The sequence below is a fragment of the Sinocyclocheilus rhinocerous genome, unplaced genomic scaffold (assembly GCF_001515625.1).
Source record: "Sinocyclocheilus rhinocerous isolate Xijiao unplaced genomic scaffold, SAMN03320098_v1.1 scaffold1933, whole genome shotgun sequence".
NCBI classification, from domain to species: domain Eukaryota; kingdom Metazoa; phylum Chordata; class Actinopteri; order Cypriniformes; family Cyprinidae; genus Sinocyclocheilus; species Sinocyclocheilus rhinocerous.
The window spans coordinates 82,920-106,078 of NW_015665830.1; the positions used below are offsets into that span (position 1 = coordinate 82,920).

Here is a 23,159-nt window from a genome sequence, read left to right on the forward strand (position 1 = left end):
CAAATGAAGTTCTTAGCGATGCATATTACTAATCAAAAATTAAGTTTTGATATATTTACGGTAGGAGATTTATTAAATATCTTCATGGAACATGATCTTTACTTAATATCCTAATGATTTTTGGCATAAAAGAAAAATGTATAATTTTGACCCATACAATGTATTGTTGGCTATTGCTACAAATATACCCCAGCGACTTAACACTACTTTTGAAGACGAGTACCCAATACGAGGCAGTAGTTTTGATTGAGCTTGAACTTGAATTCAGGGCAGAGAGCAGTAACTGATGCAATGAGAAAAATCTATTGGAGACCCTGATGAAAACAACAGGAACCATCATAGAATTTGTCATTTTTTAATGGTTATATTGGAATTGTATTGGTTTTAATGGAAACTGTACTGGTCCGTGGTAATTTGTTGCCTATATTGGTGGCTTGTTAAAACTACTAAATCCTAATGGAATATGGCCCAAAACACACTACAGGTAATGGCTTTATTTAGGGATGTCCCGATTTTTTGTTCCCCGATCCGAGTCATTGAATATTGAGTATCTGCCGATACCGAGTCCCGATCCGATACTTGTATATCCCTAGTGTTTGGTGTATAATTCAAATACATTAAAGTTATCAAAATCAATCCAATGTATACAGAGTTGTGCAGAGAGTAAAAGTAATATATGTATATATAATTATATGATAAACTCTCTATATAATGTACACACTATATAAGACGTTTTGAGCGTCTTCTATTCGCACACTGCCCCCTACTGCACGACACCGGCGTGACAGCTGATGTAAAATAAGGATCGGGCTGAAGAGAGCCGATACCGATCAGTAAAAGAAAAACACTTGATCGGCCCCCAATCCTTGAGATCAGCTCGGACATCCCTAGTTAACAGCTGGCGATTTGTTTTGTTTTTAATGGTATTTATAGTGGAAACCATCAGAAATTCTGTGATGGCTAAATAATAGTAATTACACTGTCCGGGTGGCTGGTCTCAGACGATCTTGGAGGTGAAGATGCTGGATGTGGAGGTCCTGGGCTGGTGTGGTTACATGTGGTCTGCGGTTGTGAGGCCGGGTGGATGTACTGCCAAATTCTCTAAAACGCCTTTGGAGACGGCTTATGGTAGAGAAATGAACATTAAATTCACGGGCAACAGCTCTGGTGGACATTCCCGCAGTCAGCATGCCAATTGCATGCTCCCTCAAAACTTGCGACATCTGTGGCATTGTGCTGTGTGATAAAACTGCACATTTTAGAGTGGCCTTTTATTGTGGCCAGCCTAAGGCACACCTGTGCAAAAATCATGCTGTCTAATCAGCATCTTGATATGCCACACCTGTGAGGTGGATGGATTATCTCGGAAAAGGAGAAGTGCTCACTAACACAGATTTAGACAGATTTGTGAACAATATTTGAGAGAAATAGGCCTTTTGTGTGCATAGAAAAAGTCTTAGATCTTTGAGTTCAGCTCATGAAAAATGGGGGCAAAAACAAAAGTGTTGCGTTTATAATTTTGTTCAGTATATATTATATAAAAAATATTATGGTATCCTTAAAGACCCCAAGGATGCAAAACGTAAAACAGAAATGAGGTGCATAACAGAGTGCAAATATGCGTGTTAACGATCTGGAGCTAATGAATGGATGAAATTTCCAGCAGATGTTGAGGAGGCTGAAGGATCCTCCACCCACGGGTGATGGTCTAAACTTGGGTTCGGTTTGGCTGTACCGTGCACATTGAATACAAATGAATTAATTCTGTTAAAAATGCAGTGCATTCTCAGAAAAAAAGGTACAAAGCTGTCACTACGGCAGATAAAGTTACAAATATGCACCATTTAGGTACTAATGTGTATCTTTAAGGTATTTATATGCACCATTTAGGGGTTAATAAGGTAGAATAAGGTGGGTACCGTCCCGGTGACAGACTTTGTGCCTTTTTCTAAGAGTGTGAAATGCCGTGCCAAGCTTGGAAAATGATTCCTGGGACTTTAGATTGTTTGCTGTAGGCGACTGTGAGACTGGAGCTGATGGAGTAGCTGAGTGCAGATATTGAGTTCTGGAGTATTTTCATTGGAAAAGCAGTCAAGGGGCATCACAATGCTCTTTTTACTCTACTGACTTCCAATCATATGCATGATAATGCAGGAGACAAGAAACAAGTTCATGTGAATTTTGCTGCTTCCCAAAGTTTGGTAAACTCTTGACCTGCAAATTCGCATCATATGAAGACAGGATTGCAGTAGATTGTATATTTGTACGTTTTGACTGTATTATTGAACTGTGTTTTTATAAATATAAAATAAAGTGGGAGGTTATGAATGCATGGATAGTTGTTTTGGCATCTGTAAAGTTGTGGGAGGAATGAACACGAAGAGTTGAAAGAAAGAGAATGTTACGAGGTGGTTTATTTGGTGAATAAAGATTGAGGAGCCAGATATAACGCCTAACCAAAATACTGTCAACATCACAGCAGAGATCTGAGTGAGAAGATATTAGAGATTTGGGCTGAACTAGCATGATTTCAAAGTTTAATTGTTGAAAATCAGAAGGATTTTTAAAATTAGGAATAGAAGCGGTCCGAGAAATGAACCCTGAGGTACACCTGTGGAAACTAAGGCAGCGTGTGATTGTGTTTGTTAATACAGACAAACTAATGCAGTCACTGATATCGGATGTCAGACTGTAGTCGATAGAAAAGTGAGGGTTAGGGTTAGGTTAGGTTATATACAGTATATTTATATAGCATTTTTCACAATGCATGTTGTCTGAGAGCAGCTTAAGAGAAGATATTCCTTCATGCCTCGAGTGAGCGACACTATGACGACTGTGACAAGGAGAAAAACTCCATGAGATATTTAGGTTCAGATGGAGAAACACCTTGAGATTTAGCTGGAAAGTCAAATGTTCATGCAGGATGTAGTAATGTATTGCTAATAACTATTATGTGTTTATTGAATAAATTAAATGATGTAATATGTAAGACAGTGTTTACATCGTAAGAGTGTGATGGTGAAGATTAATTGAGCTTGAAGTCCTTCCTAGATCCTGCTAGTGTGAGTGGTTTGTATTTTTGTAGCTTAAATATAATCGTGAGTACCTGTGATGCTGTTTGTACCAGACCGGACTAACTGAGATGCACAGTCAAACCAAAAATTATTTCAGACAGCAGATATAATTTTTGATATTTTTTTACTAGTGGGTGCAAGACACTATAGTTCATTTATGTAAGTGAGGATAGCAAAATAAAGTAAACTGTGACAAATTATACCCAAAAATTCTTCATACAGTGGACTACCAGTAAAATTGATACAGATTTGGGACCTAAAATTATCCAGACACTTTCCATGTTTTGCTGAAGTGTTTTTTCTTTAATTGCTAATGCGACCTTTTTACTCCACAGACTGAACAAAATTAAGCATTGCTTGGTAATTAGTTGAGCTAAATTGGTTTTATCTAATTGTGTACTTAAATTTAAGAGCTGACAGCTATTCAACCGAATTCATTACATACCTTTCTATGAACGTTATCTGACATTATCAAGATGAATTTGTTCTCTAACACAGTTTAACAGAGTTCTTCTCATATGTTATTACAATTTTCTAAACTATAGCAAATAAACTGTGATAATGTGAGAAACGTTGAAGGTGTCTGAATAAATTCTGGTTTGACTGTATGTCTGGTGAACAGATCTTTAGTCTCGACTCAAACTGCTGGAGACTCTTGAACATTTCCAGGAAGGCTGTTCCAAAGCTTCCCAATACAATAGTATAATGCATTATGTTCGTATTATCATCAACCAATATGACTCAATATCCAGTCGTGTAGCTGATATCATGCATGACAATCCATTGTACTGATTGAAACATACACAGCATCACTGAAATTAAGCATTTATCACACAATTCAATTAAAAAATACTGGAAATATCATTATTATTTTCATTATTATTCTTTGACAAGGCTATTAGTAGATTTTGTATTAACTTCTGTTAACTGGCCATTCATATGCAGCAGTTGATGATGTGCATATGTACTTAATTATTATAATAATAATATAATATAAAAATGCTGGTTGATATATCAGTTTATCACTAGATGAGACATAACGCAAAATTCAGACAACAGTAGATATTGGAATCTATCCAAAGATTCGAATTAAACTTATGCGCAAAACTGGAATATCGCATAAAACATTTGCGAATAAAGCATTGTTTCCATCCAACGAGTCAAAGAGAACGAAATCGTCACTTCCTGGTAAACTGGCAAGAAATATCACAAAGAAAACTAAGAGAAGCCACTGAATATAATAATTTTCATATATAATTAATGACTTGCGCCTGAGAGCGAGCAGACGAAACACAGTAAATGCTGTCACAGCTTTCGGAGGCGGATGCTGCTGTTTGTGAATGCAGTCGTGTAAAACAATTATACAGAAATACTTTGAAGACAAACTTTGCTCAGGCCTTTCAGAACAACATATAGATGCTGTGAACGAGATCGGTCTGCTGTTAGTCAGGTTATCCCGTCTCATAGCGCAAATCACATTACTTTTTTTTAATGCGCATGGTGGAATTTATTCGGTAAATGAGTTTCCATCGTAGTTTATGCGCATTTTTTCTTATCGGATAAAAAGTTTATCCTACTCAAATGTGCAAATAAGTTTTTATGTGCATTTTTAGAATTTGTGCGCATCTTGGCGTTTCCATTCAGCGTTTTTTTTAATGTGATGCTTCAAAATGTGCATAACAATATGTGGATGGAAACATAGCTAGTAAATGTTCATGATGCTTGGAAAGCAGTAGCAGTAGATTTAGACACGGTTTTGTTAATCAGACGAGCGGGAACAGCTGTGATATGGTCTGATTGACTGGCGTTTCACTGTAAAGACATGGAAGCACACGTATGCACTGCAGTGAGGAATGGTGTTTCTGTGCTGTGTTGTTGATTTGAGTGTTTTCTAGGGATTTTCTGCCCCGTGGATCCGGCATCGTCACTCGCAGACCCCTGGTTCTGCAGCTCATCAGTGCAAACGCAGGTGAATCTCAGATTGTACATTGAGTTAGCTTACCCAGTGCAATTAACATTCAAGAAAAATCAATATCTGAAATTCTGCTAATTCAATCTTGGAGTTCATTAACTCATTACTTCAAATGTTTTACATTTTGCTTATGATCAGTCAGTCTGTCTAACACTGAATCTGCAGAGTGGGCCGAGTTCCTGCACTGCAAAGGGAAGAAGTTCACTGATTTCGATGAGGTCCGTCAGGAGATCGAGGCTGAGACCGACCGCGTCACCGGGGCCAATAAGGGCATTTCCCCCATTCCCATCAACCTGCGGGTTTATTCCCCACACGGTACTGGAAAACACATCACATCACAAACCCTGCCATGTTTTAAACTAAATCTCACTGCTCATGGTGGGGCCTGTTAGACGGTTTCTTCAAAAGCCTTTTGGATGCAAGATCGTGAATGTACATGTAGTCCTGGACCATGTTTTTGTAAAGCTCAACCCCCTGGCCACGGGTCTGAAATTAACATGGGCTTGCACAGTTAAACTAAATCTATTACGGCTGTCGTGAAGAAAGAGAAAATGAAATGGAAAATGAGGATTGCGGCGTTACATTTAGATCTGTTCATTCGGCATCATATTTCTTTTTACGCGTTTACAGCATTGCGCATTATAACCAATCACACACGAGCTGATGAACGCAATGGCCAATCAGAGGCGTTCAGATGAGTTTTGTTGATCAGTGCGCGGGAATTCTGTCTTCATAAACAGCGGAGTGCAGATGTACAAACAGTGCAAGAGATTCGCTCATTATACAGCGTAGACAGCTTCTCTGATTATAACGGGAGTGTTTTTAGTGCTTAAACTCATGCTAGACATAATAATAAAAATAATGATGTGATGTTCTTTGATAATGTAAATGTTCTTTGCTCTCTTTCTGTATATAATTGATTCACTGTTTGAATAACTAGAAATAAAACATTATAATTAGTAACCTAAAGAGTTTTTTTTTTTACTGTGATCACGTCTAATACAAATTCAGTCGTATTAAAATTGTCTTACCCATATCTGGTACATGTCTAAACAGACGGGTTTATGGTGTGCGTGTAATTAATAGATTACACAATCATTAGACTGCTTTTAGCCTTACCCTGGAGTTGGTTCACTCTCTGCCTGTGATCTTTATTCTCTTTTCTGTCCTCTTGACTCTGTGCAGTGCTGAATCTGACCCTCATCGACCTGCCGGGCATCACTAAAGTGCCGGTGGGAGATCAGCCGGCTGACATCGAGCATCAGATCCGAGACATGATCATGCAGTTCATCTGCCGCGAGAGCTGCCTGATCCTGGCTGTCACTCCGGCTAACACTGACCTGGCCAACTCTGACGCGCTCAAACTGGCCAAAGACGTCGACCCTCAGGGTGAGTGACCTCCTGACCTTCCTGCTGACCTCCTGACCTCCAAGAGCCTCAGAGCAGAGCTGGTGCTTTACAAAATTACACATCAGTTCCTCATGAGAATAAGATGAAGGTTTATTGCGTGGCTTTTGGAGCCGTGGTTTCGTGGTAAGACACGAGGCAGGTTCGAGTACTGGTTGTTCATGTGACCGGCAGGTTCTTCCAGTGGTGTTTTGTGTATGCTGAAGAGCACTTGTGTTACAGGCCAGAGGACCATCGGTGTGATCACTAAACTCGACCTGATGGATGAAGGAACAGACGCACGAGACGTTCTGGAGAACAAGCTCCTGCCTCTGCGCCGCGGTGAGAAACCTTCGCTCCTGTCAATGCCTTTCAGACGCTTTCCAGTTAGACGTTTGTAGCTCATTTAATTAGGGATGTCACGTAATTATTTATTTTTTTAATTGCATGATGTGCTGATTGATTAGTTACAATTGAATCCCACATCAATGAGAAATTTCCCCCCAAACGATAATTTAATGTCATTATTGTGCTGAATGAGAAAAGCGTTTAATAGACTTCAGGAAAGAATAGCTTTATAAAGAAATATTTCAGTTCAGCATTGCAGAGAGAATGAAAATAAATGGGTATTTTTTTAACGAATATTGAAATCTGAAATGATTTTAAAGAAGTGAAATGATATTTTGAATATCAGACTAAAAGTGCCAGAAGGTGGTGGCCAGTCAATGTCTGAATGAGTGAGTCACTGAATCGTTCACTCAACTGATTCGTTCAAGTGCCTGACTCGTTCGGTAACGAATCACCGCTGTGTGTTGATCAGAGACGCTCAACAGTTCTGCTGTGACTTTGATTGGAACTATTTTCATTTGAGATACTGAGCAAAAACAGACAAGATTGTCTCTAAAATGTAACACAATATGAACTTCTTGTTTATTGAGCTGTTGTATAAATCAGTATTCACATTGTGGTGTGGATATTGGGGAAGAGCAGCACTCTTGCTCATGTGATATTGCTAAACTGTATCATATGATATAAATATAAGAGGGTGGTTATTTTTGCCCTCATATCATGAATGTTAGGCTCATATAACAGCATTCTGATAGACTCAGATGTCAGACAGGTCTGAACGGGGCACTAGGTGTTTGAATCATTTAAATGTGTTATTTTTTGCTATAATAAATCTCACCAAATTAATGCATTAAATTGACAGCCCTAGTTTTAATATCCCAAAATATTGAAGGACGGAAACTGTCTGCGGGCATCTGATTCACTGTCCAGTTTAGTCAGGTCCAGATCAGTGTTGGGTCAGTTACTCTAAAAGAGTAATTAATTACTAGTTACTAATTACATCTTCAACAGTGTAATTAGATTACTGTACAAATCAAAAAGTATTTAATTACTAATTACTTTCTAAATCCTATTATCAACCTCGACAAGTTAATGATGCAAAGATAGACATGAAACGGTTCTTTTAATTATTTTAAGTAACTACATCAATTATTCTGGACACACTTTAGATTAGAGTCCACTTCTCATTATTAACTAACTATTAGCTATGACTTTTGCCTCAATATACTCCTAATTACTGCTTATTAATACTTAGTAAAGCAGTTGTTAAGTTTATGTTTTGGGTAGGATTAAGGATTTAGAATAAGGTCCTGCAGAATAAGACATTAATATGTGTTTTTTAAGTAATAATAAACAGCCAATATCCCAGTAATATTCATGCTAAGTTAATAGTGAGAATTGGACACTAAAGTGTTACCAATATTCTTATTAACTCACCAAAGTATTTAAAGCGAGAAGGGTACATAAAAGCATGCATTTTAAGGTTAGACTTTACATTTTGATGTTAAATCCACTGTTGTATTGTGTATAAATGTTCTACAGTCTATATACAGTATTAAGTTCAATTACATAAGAAGTAACTGTAATTAAATGACAGAAAAAATAAGAGTAATCCCTTACTTTACCTTTTCAAGGGATACAGTAACTAATTACCCCGTGAGGTTTTCGAGTTATTGTGTTCAAGCGCGCCTCGGTCGATGGATAGCTGCTGAGCATCTCTAGAGCCGTGCGGTTGAGCTTTAGCTCTGCAGGCCCAGTGAAGCACACCGGGTCACGGGAAAAACCCCTTTCAGTGTCCGCAGTGAATGTTTGATCACTCAGGGTACATCGGCGTGGTGAACCGCAGTCAGAAAGACATCGACGGGAAGAAGGACATCAGAGCGGCTCTGGCGGCAGAGAGGAAGTTCTTTCTGTCTCATCCGGCCTACAGACACATCGCAGACAGCATGGGCACCCCACACCTGCAGAAGGTCCTCAATCAGGTACTGTGCCCAGTCAGATCCTCACTGGAGACGCTCCTGACCGCATGTGCATTTAACGGAGCGGCTGCATCTGTGTTTCTACAGCAACTGACCAACCACATCCGGGACACGCTGCCTGCCTTCCGCAGTAAACTGCAGTCGCAGCTGCTGTCTCTGGACCGAGAGGCGGAGGAGTACCGGCAGTACCGGCCCGACGACCCGTCACGCAAGACCAAAGCCCTGCTGCAGTCAGTGCCGCTAGCACCAGAAGCCTTCAGTCACACAAACACAGCACTGTGTTCAGTCTGAGTCTATTATGTTATTATATGTGATATTATGTACACAAAAACATTTATTTTGGATGTGATTAATCGTTTCACAGCACTCCATCAGGAGTCTCTTCAGACAGAGCAAACACATCACACACATATCTACAGTATGTGTGAGAGATTATGATTACTTATGATTAGTTCAGTCTCACATTTGCTATTCAGATACACTGTCCAAATGTAGCGGACTAGATCAGGACTGGTTTATATCATGTATGACTGGACTGAGAGTCTGTGCGTCTGCAGGATGGTGCAGCAGTTCTCGGTGGACTTCGAGAAGCGTATCGAAGGCTCTGGTGATCAGGTGGACACTGTGGAGCTGTCTGGAGGAGCCAAGATCAACCGCATCTTCCACGAGCGCTTCCCCTTCGAGCTGGTCAAGGCAAGTGAGCCGGACACTGAGACTGTGCTCTGTTCTCACGGCTCCGTCCTAACCGTCCTGTGTTTCTGACCCGTCTGTGTGACAGATGGAGTGCGATGAGAAGGAGATGCGGCGGGAAATCAGCTACGCTATCAAGAACATCCATGGCATCAGGTGAGGCTTGCTTCAGTGTCCTCGCGCTCGCTGCGGGATCAGATCTGTGGGTTTAGGGTCCGGTGTGTGTTTAAGTCAGCGCTGAAGATGACCGTGTTTCTTCTGCAGGACGGGTCTGTTCACTCCAGACATGGCCTTCGAGGCGATCGTGAAGAAGCAGGTGGTGAAGATCAAGGAGCCGTGTATTAAGTGTATTGATCTGGTGGTTCAGGAGCTGATCAACACGGTGCGTCAGTGCTCTGATAAGGTGCGTCGCTCTCTGTTCAACACTAACACCACTGCAGAACTCAGAACTCAGCAGGGGTGGGCCATATGGCAAACATATCATATCACGGTTTTATCACGATTCTGTCATGTTGGTTTTACTATTTAGCAATTAGTCTGAGAATACAGCCAAACTAATTTCCCTTTTTTAAAAACAAAGCAAAGGTAACAAAATATAAAATAAAATATAAAAGAATGGCAGACATTTAGGCCAAAGTCGACGAGGATAAAAACCATTGTCACCGTTTTATCTTTGTTATTAAAAAATAAGAACAAAGATACATGTTACAAATACACATAATACACAAATGAAACAAACAGTAGGCTACAGTAGATGTATTTAGCAGTAGCATTTAAGAAATTAACGAATTAACAAATATAAAAGTACAACACAATACACATAAATTAAACATCGATTCTTATTAAAGCACCTGTATTACAGTTCTTCAGTCAAGAGCAGCGAGTGGTTTATCAGTTTGACAGCACATGTGCAGCACGTACTCACAGCACTAACAAATACAGAAACCAGCAAATACAGACCACAACTAAATGAAAATTATCCCTATGGTTAGTGTATTAAATCCATGGTTAATTTGTGCATGGTTATGGTTTAATTATGGTAAGCATTGTTAGTTTTTATTTATTTATTATATAATGTATTTATAAATTTATTAATTAATTTTAATACCATAGGCTATGGTTGATATTTGTAAGGGAAGTTGTAAAAGCAAGTTAGCCAGCTTACATAACCTATCACAGTTACAGTAACAGATTATTATAGCCAAAAAAAGAGAGAGAATCTCACCTTTCAGAGCCAACATTGATAAATATGGCATCCTAATTATCATAAAAATAACATTGCACATTTTCCACAAAAATCTAGAAATGTTCAAGTCCACAAAATCAGTCATTTTGATCACAAAAAAAAAAAAATCACAAGAAAATCATGAAATCTTGGTTGGACTGATAAATGCCATTCATTAGGTCTCTGTGTGTCTCAAATGCTGCAGGCCTCACATTTATTCATCTTTCTTCATTATTGCTCAGTGACGTTTAGCTGATTTTCACAGATGTTCCAGCAGAGGTAGCACATGTGTACTTCATCACTTTAGGAAAACACTGTCGTTATTAGTACCTTTATTTTCAGCGGTGTGTCTCTGTGAGTTTAGGAGGTGGACTCTCAGACCCAAATCCATCAGATGGCCTGCTCTGAGTGGAGCGGCTCAGTTTGAAAGCACTGCCTATCACATCAGCAGTCCATAGTATTAGCATAGCATGCACTAGTCATATTCTCTTCTGAGTAATGATTTTCTGGAGCAGTGTTTTTAAAGCAAGCCACCGCACTAGTTCAGTAAGACCACTGCAGTGTAGTTTATTAGGCTTTAATGCAGCCGCTGAGCTAAAGCTGTGGGTCAGGCTTCTGATCTTGTGTTTTCTACACGCTCAGCTGGATTCGTTCCCTTGTCTGCGGGAGGAGACGGAGCGGATCGTCACGTCTCATATCCGTGACAGAGAGAGCAAAGCCAAAGAGCAGGTGCGACACACCTGGATGTGTGTGTGTGTGTGTGTGTGCGTGTGCGTGCGCGTGCGTGCGTGCGTGCGTGTGTGTGTGCAGGTGGATAACGAGATTACGGCTCTGTAACGAGATTACGGCTCTGCAGCGTCTGTGTCTGTGTCTCTGCAGGTGCTGCTGCTCATCGATGTTCAGCTCGCGTACATCAACACCAACCACGAGGATTTCATCGGCTTCGCCAAGTATGTGCAGATCTTTGCCTGAGCACGAGGCTGTGCCACGGTTAACATTGTTAATCTAATTAATTACATGATGTGCCGAATAATTAATCAAATTAATAATAGCACATCTATTTGGCTGAGAAATACCCCCAAAAAACATTACAAAGAATAGATTTAGAAAGAAATATTTTGATTCAAGAATGCATAAATACTGATAATAAATGGGTATTAATATTTTTTTTTATTGAATATTGAAATATTAATATATAAATTTGAAACTAAAAGTGCCAGTAGGAGGCAGCAAATAATGATTGAGTCGTTGAATCAATCACTCAACCAGTTAGTTCAGAGAGCTGATTCATTGAAAAATGAAGCAAGTGACTGTCTTTATGAATGATTCACTGAATCATTGACTCACTTGATTCATTCAGTGACGAATCACTGATGTGTGTTGATCAGAGATGCTCAACAGTTCTTCTGTTGGTTTGATTGGAACTATTTTCATTTGTGAAATTGAGCAAAAACACAATATTGTGTCTAAAATGTAACACAAATGTTTATTGAAATATTGTATAAAATCAGTATCATATTTTCAGTGGTGCAGATATTAAAGGGGTCATGAACTGCCTTTGTTTTTTATGTTGTACTGTTCTCTGAGGTCCACTTATAATGTTATCTAGATTTTTACATCAAAAGCATCATAATTTAGATGTAATAGGCTGTTTTCTAAACGAATCCACGGTAAAATGAAGTGAACAAAGGACCGAGTTCTCACTGACGTGGTCTGGATCTTCAATAAAAATTCACTCTATCCTAAAGCTGGGGTCAGAAGAAAGGCAATGCAGACCTGGGTTTTCTCTCGTAAACAATACATGTGCGAATCGGTGGGCGGGGCTAAACAGGTAGTGATGTTGGATCGGTGGGCGGGGCTAAACAGGCATCGATGTAGAATCAGGGATCGGTGGGCGGGACTAAACAGGTAGCGATGTAGGATCGGTGGGCGGGGCTAAACAGGTAGCGATGTAGGGTCGGTGGGCGGGGCTAAACAGAGTGATGTAGGATCGGTGGGCGGGGCTAAACAGGCAGCGATGTAGAATAGGTGGGCGGGGCTAAACAGACAGTGATGTAGAAGCAGGCGTTGATCTTTTTCTGCGGAGGAGGTGTTTATCCGCACTATTACATCATAGAGTGGAACATTCCAAAAGCTGTTGTTTTGGCAGACTGCCTTCAATATAAGCTGTTTTTAGACTAATGAGTTCTGAAACTTTATAGTACAATGACCTGTTTTATGTCAAAATATCAAGGGAATTTTGGTTTCTCAGTTCATAGCCCCTTTAAGGAAAAGCAGCACTCTTGCTGGTGTGATATTGCTATATACTATATCATATGATATAAATATAAGAGGGTGATTTTTTTTTTAAATTCATATCTTGAATTTTAGGCTCATATAACTGCATTCTAATAGACTCCATCACACAGTTAGTCATTCCTGTCTCACTGTCATATTCACCAGTGCTTTCTCTCTCTTTCTCTCACACACACACACACACACACACTCTCTCTGTCTCTCAGTGCTCAGCAGCGCAGCAGTCAGGCGAATAAGAAGAGCTCTGCAGGGAATCAGGTCAGTGTGCTGGTGTTTGTGAAGGCCGTCTATGTTGATGGCACTCCAGACATCGATGCTCTTTATTGCTTTGTTGTCATTTTACATGGCTTTGACTTTCTTTCTGCTCTGCTTTTACTGCCCTCACTTTATTACTCAGTAGTTCTTGTGTTTGTCAGGATGTCCATGTGTTATGGACATGTTGAGTGTTTCTGTTCTCACACACGTGTGTCATGTTCTCTTCACTATCCTCCCGTGTGCGCGAGCGGCTCCTGCGTGATGTGCTGTTGTGTTTGGCTCAGGAGCTCCAGGTAAGAGCATCTCATGTCCCCCGTGTCTCCATCACTCCTGTCTCATCAGAGCGAGATTGTCTCTGTCTCAGCACACACTGACGACAGATAGAAACTCCTCTGTTCATGCATCCAAACAGCAGAACGTGTCAGACATTACAGAACCTTTACTTCACTAAAAGCATTCATGTTTCCTCATTGCTTTATGTAACGTGATATGTTCCCTTTGCGTAATTTTTCTGATTTCCAAGGCTCTTTCTCTAGCAGAACGGTGTACAGGTCATGTTTTTTACTGTGCACAAGCGTAGTTTGCATACATTGACGTCACAGCAGCTGTGAACCTCTTCATTCATTCAAATTATTCAGTGTTTTAGAGTTTTGTTACTCTTATTGGACTCATTCAGGAGGATGTCAGACACAAGTTTAATTTGTTATTAGAAGCGTTTACTGTCAGAGATGAAATCCTGCAGCATGTAGTGATCAGTCTGGTTGTTTTATTGACTGCAGAAGCTCGTCTGACAGGTCTAGGATCAGTGTGGTGACGTGGTGCACTGATGAGAGAGGAGCGTTTGGTGAAGACTGGGCTTTAATGAAGGAGATCTGTGTGTGTGTGTGTGTGTGTGTGTGAGAGAGAGAGAGAGCGTGTGTGTGTGTGTGTGTGTGTGTGTGCGCGCGTGAGTGAGTGTGTGTGTGTGTGTGTGTGTGAGAGAGAGAGAGAGCGTGTGTGTGTGTGTGTGTGTGTGTGTGAGAGAGAGAGAGAGCGTGTGTGTGTGTGTGTGTGTGTGTGTGTCTTCAGGCCTCGTCTCCTCCAGCGTCTGGCATCATTGTAAGACGTCAGGCTGATGTGTGTAGCTGAATGCACTGGTGTGATGATGGAGCAGGAGAGATGTAGCTGTGTTCACTGCATGAACCAGAGGACAGTTTCTTCAGATCTGTGTGTCTTTTTCACACTGCATTCAGGAAGGCTTCAAACCCTTTCACTCTTACACATTTTGCTATCTTTATTCTATAATACTCTTATTCTTTACACCTCTACACTCCATACCACATGATGACAAAGCAAAATATATTATTATTTCATATTTCAGTTTTTCTCTTGAATAGATTTGCTAAGTCATAACAGATCTGTCATTATGTGGTACTGAGTGATGGATGAAGGGTGTGAATACTTGTTTGATGGCAAACACAGAGCACTGTCTGTATGTAATGTCTCACACCAGAGACTCAGATGGATGCATGATCACGCATGCTGGACACTGGACTTTTTTACACCTGTTATTAATAACTGCTATATTAATACTATATTAATGTTTATTAGTCCATAATAAATAAATTACTTTCAGTAATGGTAAAACAGACAGTTGCAATCCTGGCTGCTGATTGGTGGATACAGTGTTCCATTTGATTTCAGCCGTAGAGTAACAGCTTTGAGCTTTTTATCCAATCACAGCGCAGCTCCATCATTATTAATGTTGCTTCCTGTTTTGAGTGGAAGCAGAAACGCGCTGTTTTCGTGCCTGTCTCTTTAAATGCAAATGAGCTGCTGCTCTCCGCCCCCTTTTCCAGAACAGAGCTGTGAACTAAGTTCACTTTCATGTCTTATTGCGCTTAAACTGTCAAATACACACAGGATTATGTTTAAAACACACATGAGTTACAAAAACAGTGGGTTATGTCTGTGAAGGTAAACAGCTGGGAAATAAATCGCATGTTTATTTTAGATCTGTGTGGTAGCAGCAATATACAGTAAATAAATCAATAAATGCACTGCTCTCTTGTCTCCTCTGAGGCTGGGACTCTAAACAGTGTTCTGTGCTCGTCTGTGCAGCCAAACACAGAACAGTTAGCTTGCTTTGCTCAAACTTTCGTCATGGCGTTAGAGCTGCTACACCGCTGTCGCTTGCAAAAACACAATGGAGGCGCTGTGGGTGTAAACGTACAGATTAAGGGGCGGTAATATTATAATAAGATCCCTTTCTATGTCACTAGGGGAGTGAAATCTGACGCGCTCGTTTTTTCACAAGCTTGCAGAGAAAGGCTTACAAAATAAAGTTACTGGGTTGTTCTTTTTCACGTGTCCTGGGTTGGTAGATGCACCGGGGATCCAATTATAGCACTTATTAAACACAGAAAAATTATGCTTTTCATGATACGTCATTAATTAACATTTTATCATTAGTATTTATAATATGCATTATACAGCCGTTAGTTTAGGTGTCGATCTGAGCTCGTCTAATAGTGCTGATGTAACAGATGCAGCAGATCTGAGTGGTTTCACTGCACTCGTCTGTGTTTGTTCAGACAGACTGTGTGTTAGTAAAGGGTTTACACTGACTGCAGTTACTCAGGTACACCTGTAGCCTCTCCCCCGTCACTGCTGCATGAAGTGTCCAGCAAAGCCACTAGAAGCCACCTTTAGCCAAAACAGCGTAACGGCTAATGTTAACGGAAAGGAGACCAGATGCCGTTTTTTTGAATGGATGTCAATGGAGAAGAGGCTTCACTTTGCTGAATAAACAGCTTTTTAGAGGAAACAGCTCATCATTTAATGAATCGACAGCCTATCTGCTAATGTTTTACACTAAGCAATACTTTTGGATTGAACTATTTTTAGAGTTTACCACGAAAAAAAATGCCGTTTTATAAGAGAAGTCACTGACTTTTGCGACAGCTGGGATTCAGTTTACGGCACTCCTCCTTCATTCCTATGGGATCCGTAAACGACGACTGAGTGTCACACAACTCTGACTGAAATTCAGTGACGCAAGGCTGTGATTGGTTAAGTTAGCCGTTACGCTTTCTCCAATAGTAAGTAATACAGACCCTCTCCTCTCTCTGGTGTCCAACATTCCACACTTTGTTTCTTTGCTTGTTAAAGTGCATCATCCGGGTATTTAAAGTGCACTTTCTCTTTGTGTAATGTTCAGTGTGAACACACTACTCACACTATTTATACTACAACACATCACGGAGTAGTGCATGAGTGCGTGATTTGGGATGCAGCCACTGTCTCACACTGTTGATTTCTCACGTCATTCATCCACATTCGTCCGTGTGTCCTGCACTGTGCTTCTGATGGAAGTGTGTGTTTGTGTGTGACGCGTCTGGCTTTCTCCGTCAGGTGATCCGTAAGGGCTGGCTGACCATCAATAACATCAGCATCATGAAGGGAGGAGCGAAGGAGTACTGGTTCGTGCTGACCGCCGAGAGCCTGTCCTGGTTCAAAGATGACGAGGTGAGATGAATAACAGACAATGACTGGAGAGAGAAGAGAGTGTTCCTGTTCCTTTGTGTGCTGTTTTATCATACTATATTAGCTGCAGAAGTCAGTTATTCAGGCATAAACCAGAAAGTGTGTCTGAAATCAGTGATTCAATGGTTCAAAACAGATGATTCGGTGCTCAGATGTACAGATCTGTCTTTGTTTAGATTGGATTGACAAACTATTGCAAGTTCTTTAAATGTCATGACAGATTTCTCTCAGCCAATGCAAACCAGCTACACTCTCACTGCACAAACATATATCCGCTTTTACTATTGTGAAGCAATAAAGCTTGTTGCATTTCTGAATTGTTTAAATTACACGCTCATGTTTCGGAGCTGTTTCAGTCTTTGGTCAATGCAGAATGCAATCCATCGACGCGTCGTTTAATCATGAACAGAATGTGTGTGAGAAGACTGTGATGACATCTTGATGAACCTGTTGAGCTCATTCAGATCCAGTTCTGCTGCTGACCCGTGTCTTTATCTGGATCCCGCAGGAGAAAGAGAAGAAGTACATGCTGCCCCTGGACAATCTGAAGGTCAGAGATGTGGAGAAAAGCTTCATGTCCAGCAAGCACATGTTTGCCATCTTCAACACGGAGCAGCGGTAAATGACAGATCTCTCTCTGCTGGTTTGCATGCAGTCATTTCTATGAGGATAGCACAGCTGTAACAGCACAGAGGAGTCAGGGCTAGTCTTAGTTTTCACTCGTGGAGTTTTCCGAGATCCTGCGATGCTCTGCTGTCTGTGATGTTTCTGACGGAGGAGTGACGCTGGTTTTCTCTCAGTAACGTGTTCAAGGACAACCGTTTCTTGGAGCTGGCGTGTGACACTCTGGAGGAGGTGGAGAGCTGGAGAGCGTCGCTGCTGCGCGCCGGCGTTTATCCCGAGAGGGCCGCGGTCAGTGATCAATACCTCACGTCTTTATCAATCACCAGAAGCCTCATGTCAAGCTTAAACTGCTTTTTAAGTTTTTTTTTTTTTTACGTTTTTAATTTCAGGGTTCGTACAAGGTGCTTAAAGGGCTTGAATTTGACTTTTTTAAATTTAATTCCTTGAAAAGAGCCATATTTATGAAAAGGTACTTGAAAAGTACTTGGATGTTTAAAAGGCAGTATATATGAAATTGGTGTTAATTTTTGTTTTCGATACAAACAGTCTGTTCTCGCTAAATTAACGATGCAGCTCGTCTGATATAAATACAGAGCCGTTTCGCCTGGCTTTAGCAGCGCACGAGATCTCGCGATATCAGGATAAAGTTGATTTTGGGGTATAATCTTTGATAGTGTTTGCATTATATTGTTCGGTCTTTTATTGCATGTGCTGTTTATATGCGATTTGTTGTACATCGCAATTTAGAAATAAAAGTTCAAACCCTCGCTCTGAGTTTGCATGCGGCCAAATATTAAAATTAAATGGATTTAAACATCATTGAATCTCGCTGTAAAGTGAAGCATCACCAGGCCGCTGGCGCCCTCTGCAGGTTTTTGTTATAATACATAATGTACTTGTTATGTTCATGTTATGTATAGGCATATTACATTATATATTTTAACAGTGTTGTTCAATAAAACCATGTGATTACTTGGTTTTGATACTTTATTTGAACCAATTATTATTGTCTCATCGTTAGTGTAATAAATGTAGTCAAACGAAAGCCTGTTTTTTCACTTAGGTCTATTTTTATTACTAAAAAATATCAGATTACTGAATTGTCAAAATAATCAGTTACTTGATTACCAAAATAATCGTTAGTTACGGCTGTAGATTAGTTAAATGTTTCAAAATACAACTACATTGTTTTGCTTTTTGTGATTAAAAGACAAATATTTTGTCATTGAACATTTCTTAAAAATGGTATTAAGATATTGTCTCGTTCTAGTGAACCAAGTATTGTCACACCCCTGGCGTCTACGAGCGTGATATAGCTCATAACTTTCCAAGTGTATGATTAAGCTTTTACTCTTCAGGTCAATCATATATTCATAAAAAATAAAAAATCACTTTGAATAAGGAGAGCGATAACTTTGCCATAGTATCCTTTCAGGTTGCCACAGCCATTGCATGCTGTTTTATGACAATTTTATTAGTTTATTTATTAGAATTTGAAAGATTATAACAATATTGTGATCTCTGATTTTAGTCCGTGAAAGTCCTGGAATTTCATTTTGCAGTTTCTGTACGAACCCTGGAATTTTTTGTATTTAAAAATTGAATTGAGTTTGATGAGAAATAAAAGCAAAAGCTTAAGGTTTTTTTTTTTTTATTTGTGTACCATCATCAGTCTTCACAAATATTCACGATCACCGCTCTAAACTGACGGTGATTAACCTCATTATTCCGTCTCTGTACGTAGATACATTTGCATAGATGGACGAACATAATCACCTGATTTTGTAAATGTGACCAATTACATTTGCATTAAGTTTGTGCTGGTCTATAAATTACATTTACAAAGCAAGCCTACAATAGTGGAAATCAGCTGTTTTTAGTGAAAGTAGGTCCCTGATTAATGAAATGATTGAGAAAACATATTTTATTGTTGTTCAGTTTAGTTTGATTAGTTTCATACATATTATTTCTATATACAGTATTTTGTATGAGTCATCTCAAGCTTTACGGGGTTTACATGATTCTTTGATTGCAGTGTGGTTATAGTGAAGTGTACTCAAAACAGACATTTAAATGAACCCCCAACCTAATAAGTTTATGCAGAAAGAAATGAATTCATTCATCAACTCTAGGCGAGACACAACGTTCTTCTCACCATAATTTCTACCGAGGAGGACAAACTCAAGCAACCCCTCCGTATCACTTACACGAGATTAACTCTGAAACATGAGCCCTGTTCCTCGCGGCTGAGCTTTCTCTTTCTCTCAGGTGGAGAGTGAGAGTTCTGGTCCGTCGGAGAACTTCTCCATGGATCCTCAGCTGGAGAGGAAGGTGGAGACCATCAGGAACCTGGTGGACTCCTACATGGCCATCGTCAACAAATGCATCCGCGACCTCATGCCCAAGAGCATCATGCATCTGATGATCAATAACGTAAGGATGCTGTGTGACCGCTTGACCTTTGACATCAGATAGGAACAACGGAAAGCTTATTTATTCAGCTCAAACACGTTGACCCTTATGAGTGGTTTTGTGGTCCAGGGTCACGTATGAGCTAATTATCATCACGCTGCTGCTCCGCAGGTGAAGGAGTTCATTAACGCGGAGCTCCTGGCGCAGCTGTACTCGGCTGGAGATCAGAACGCTCTGATGGACGAGTCTCAGGAGCAGGTGCAGCGGCGCGAGGAGGTTCTGCGCACACACCACGCTCTGAAAGAAGCTCTGGCCATCACCGGAGACATCTCCACCACCACCATCTCCACACCGCTGCCTCCGCCGGTGGATAACTCCTGGCTGAGCGCCGGCGCCGGCTCCCGCAGGTAACAGACAGAGCTCTGATCTGTGTAGAGCTCCATGAGCTCAGTGTGTGGAGGACTGTAGCTCTCGTCCACTGCTTCACTCTCAGCCACAGCACACTAGAAACGGTCCAGGCTGCTTATGAATCGCTCCGTCAGTTCAGTCATCTGATTGCCTCATCTTCAAAGCCTTGATTTGTGTATGGGAGAAGAGAGGACCTTGTGGTGCACATTCTTAATTAACTGTGTTGGGGGTAACGCTTAGAGATGGTAGAAAAAAACCTTTTTTTTTTAAATAATAATAAATAACAAATTTTGGAATCATTATGTAAAATTAGCTACAGGACCCAGAAACCCCACCCCCGAAAAAGAAATTGACCACACCATCCCCCCTGAAATTTTTTTTTACAATTCGACCGCTGCCCATAAGTATTCCTCAATCTGTTCATTATAAACAATATAACAAGAAAAAGACCCGAGGTATGTAAATGTGTAAGTATATTTTCCCTGCACAACTATATTTACATATCTGATGGCTCAATAAGTGCAGTGTATCTTTATTCCTCGAGGTGGCACTGTTTGATGCACAATGACGATGTGATGTTTCACTCATAATTACCGCAGGCATAAAACAAACGAATATCATCAGCAGAAATTGAACTGGTTTGAGCAGCTTTACTGCAGAGCAATTACTGTACGCAGTGAAATATAAATGTCACTGTTATTTGATGCTGGATGTGGTGAATAAGCTGCTAGTCATCAAAATATTGATTTTGAAGCCATTGAAAACGATAGTTTTGAGAATATGTTTGAGATCGTGAATAAGAGCCCTCTGTGCGCGCTGACGACAACAGCTCAAATCCAACCCTTCTAAGTTTCAAAAGGTAACGAAATACGCTTTATTTTATTCTTCTGTAATTGTTCTGTAAGAGTTTTTTGCTATTGCAGCAGTTAGAGATCCACCTCGCTGAAGACTCATGATTGGCGAAACATTCGTGCGTTTAAGAGTTACTTGAGCAGCCCTAGCTGGAGCAGTCTGGTCTCTGGATCCAGGTTGTTCTGTGAGGGAGTGCGTGTGGTTTTCCTGCAGATGTGAGAGTGTCTGTGGTCTGCAGGTCTCCTCCTCCGAGCCCCACGGCTCCACGCCGGATGTCTGCGGGACAGAGACCTGCTGGGAGAGGTGCTCCTGCGCCTCCGTCTCGCCCCGGACCCTTGGGGCCCCTGAACAACAGCGCTGACAGCCCACAGGTTCCCAGCCGGCCCAACCGAGCACCTCCCAGCATTCCCAGGTGAGACCTGACCTGATCTCTGCTCTTACCAGCTGCTTCTGATTGACCTATCGGTAAGCCCCGCCCCCTTAGTTACTGTTGCTCAGTGACAAACAAACAGAGCTGCTCACTGTCTTACAATGACAGCTGTCAGTGAAAACCTTCTTCCGAGGTGGTCTTCTTTCAAATGGGACTTAAATATGCCATGGAGGGATATATAAAAGGTATTAAACTAAATATGTAAAAATACAAATCACAATGCAAATGGGAGAATTATGTTACGGTCGTCACGATCGCAATGACAACATCCCGGATCAACACCGTTCATATACCGCAGAGTAAGATTAAATTAATTTACATTTGACTGGATTAATATGGAGAGGCACTCTAATATAGACCTTCGTTTATGTGTTTTTGACTTTTGACAGTTCGCTATTTAGGTTTGTACGTTAGCATGAACTCACTAACTTTAACACTAACGTTAGCTAGTTTTAGCCGGGGATACCTTGCTGAAGCACAAGATGACATTAACGTTCTGCTTGAGCAGATGAATAGTGTAACTTAATGAGAGTATGGGTGTTTTCACACCTGTAGATCGAATGCTTTGTTCCCAAACATGGATTAAAATTATTACAATGTTGCTTTTTATTCTTGGTGCGGTTCGCTTTCACACGGCAAAGTTTCTAAACGGACCAAATTTGTTAATACAAGTCACACGCGAGTAAACTGTTCTCCCATTGGTCAAAATTTCACGGTTTATTTTCCGGGATTCCACTTAGCGGTCACAGCTGTCATCTGTCAGAATGGAACAATAACAGCTTTGCGGGCTTATTGTTGGGTTTTTTGTAGCTGTCGTTAATAATAATTTATCATTTTGAGCAGGAGTCCAGGATTGATTGGGAAAACATTTTTAAAATGCACCTACTACAAAGAAGAGCAATAAGACGGCATTATAAAACAAAGTGAGCTTTAATTTTTAAATGGCAAAGACGTGCTCACCCACAGACATTCACAGGTTCATTTTGAGGTATTAGCAAAACAACAAAGCTAATGCTTTTCACGGAACGCCAAATCAGGCGATCTCGGACCGATTGTTTTGGCGCGGATCCGGGCGCGATTGCCGTGTTCACATATGCCCAAACGAACCGAGCTAGGGGGGGAAACGCGCCAGGTTCCGAAACAACAGGCCATGTGTGAAAGCACCCTATGACAACCAGAAAATGAACGTTTTCATCTTCATTGAGATTGGGGTTGAATGCTTTGGGACATTTTGCTCTGTTTTGGTTGGGTTTAGAAAATGGAATAAAATATATTCTATTGCCTATCCTCTCAGGATACCTGGAATCAGTGTTACAAGTACCCTAGGCACATCGTTTTTCCATTTTTGTTGCATAAACTCCATTAAACCGATGCGAGCTTCGGATCGTCCAATGTTTCTCTATGGCACTGAAACCTACAGATGTCTGAGTGCAGCTCCCCATGCAACTGATACTCGACTGCCATTGGCTCATCTGCGTTCCTCAGTTTGTTCTGTTTCTTCATTTTCTTCATGACAGACTGCATGATGATCAGATCAGATCTCAAACAAAAACCTCACTGCATTATTACAGTTATTACAGTTAATTTGTGTATGGGAGAAGAGAGGACCTTGTGGTGCACATTCTTAATTAACTGTGTTGGGGGTAACGCTTAGAGATGGTAGAAAAAAACCTTTTTTTTTTAA

The 23,159-nt window shown here is 40.6% G+C and overlaps 1 protein-coding gene across 1 annotated transcript in view; it reads left to right on the plus strand.

The window, feature by feature from the left end:
- LOC107731583 (dynamin-3-like) overlaps positions 1–23,159 on the plus strand; it is a 39,397-nt gene that overhangs the window by 10,582 nt on the left and 5,656 nt on the right. Inside the window, exons 5-24 of the mRNA XM_016542703.1 lie at positions 2,315–2,320; positions 4,970–5,043; positions 5,212–5,361; positions 6,232–6,435; positions 6,676–6,774; positions 8,602–8,762; positions 8,847–8,989; positions 9,317–9,452; positions 9,538–9,605; positions 9,714–9,852; positions 11,317–11,403; positions 11,554–11,624; positions 13,176–13,227; positions 13,509–13,517; positions 16,618–16,731; positions 17,258–17,367; positions 17,550–17,661; positions 19,642–19,806; positions 19,957–20,192; positions 21,284–21,457. Coding sequence (XP_016398189.1) covers positions 2,315–2,320; positions 4,970–5,043; positions 5,212–5,361; positions 6,232–6,435; positions 6,676–6,774; positions 8,602–8,762; positions 8,847–8,989; positions 9,317–9,452; positions 9,538–9,605; positions 9,714–9,852; positions 11,317–11,403; positions 11,554–11,624; positions 13,176–13,227; positions 13,509–13,517; positions 16,618–16,731; positions 17,258–17,367; positions 17,550–17,661; positions 19,642–19,806; positions 19,957–20,192; positions 21,284–21,457 — 2,310 coding nt within the window. The remainder of the gene's footprint in view (positions 1–2,314; positions 2,321–4,969; positions 5,044–5,211; positions 5,362–6,231; positions 6,436–6,675; positions 6,775–8,601; positions 8,763–8,846; positions 8,990–9,316; positions 9,453–9,537; positions 9,606–9,713; positions 9,853–11,316; positions 11,404–11,553; positions 11,625–13,175; positions 13,228–13,508; positions 13,518–16,617; positions 16,732–17,257; positions 17,368–17,549; positions 17,662–19,641; positions 19,807–19,956; positions 20,193–21,283; positions 21,458–23,159) is intronic.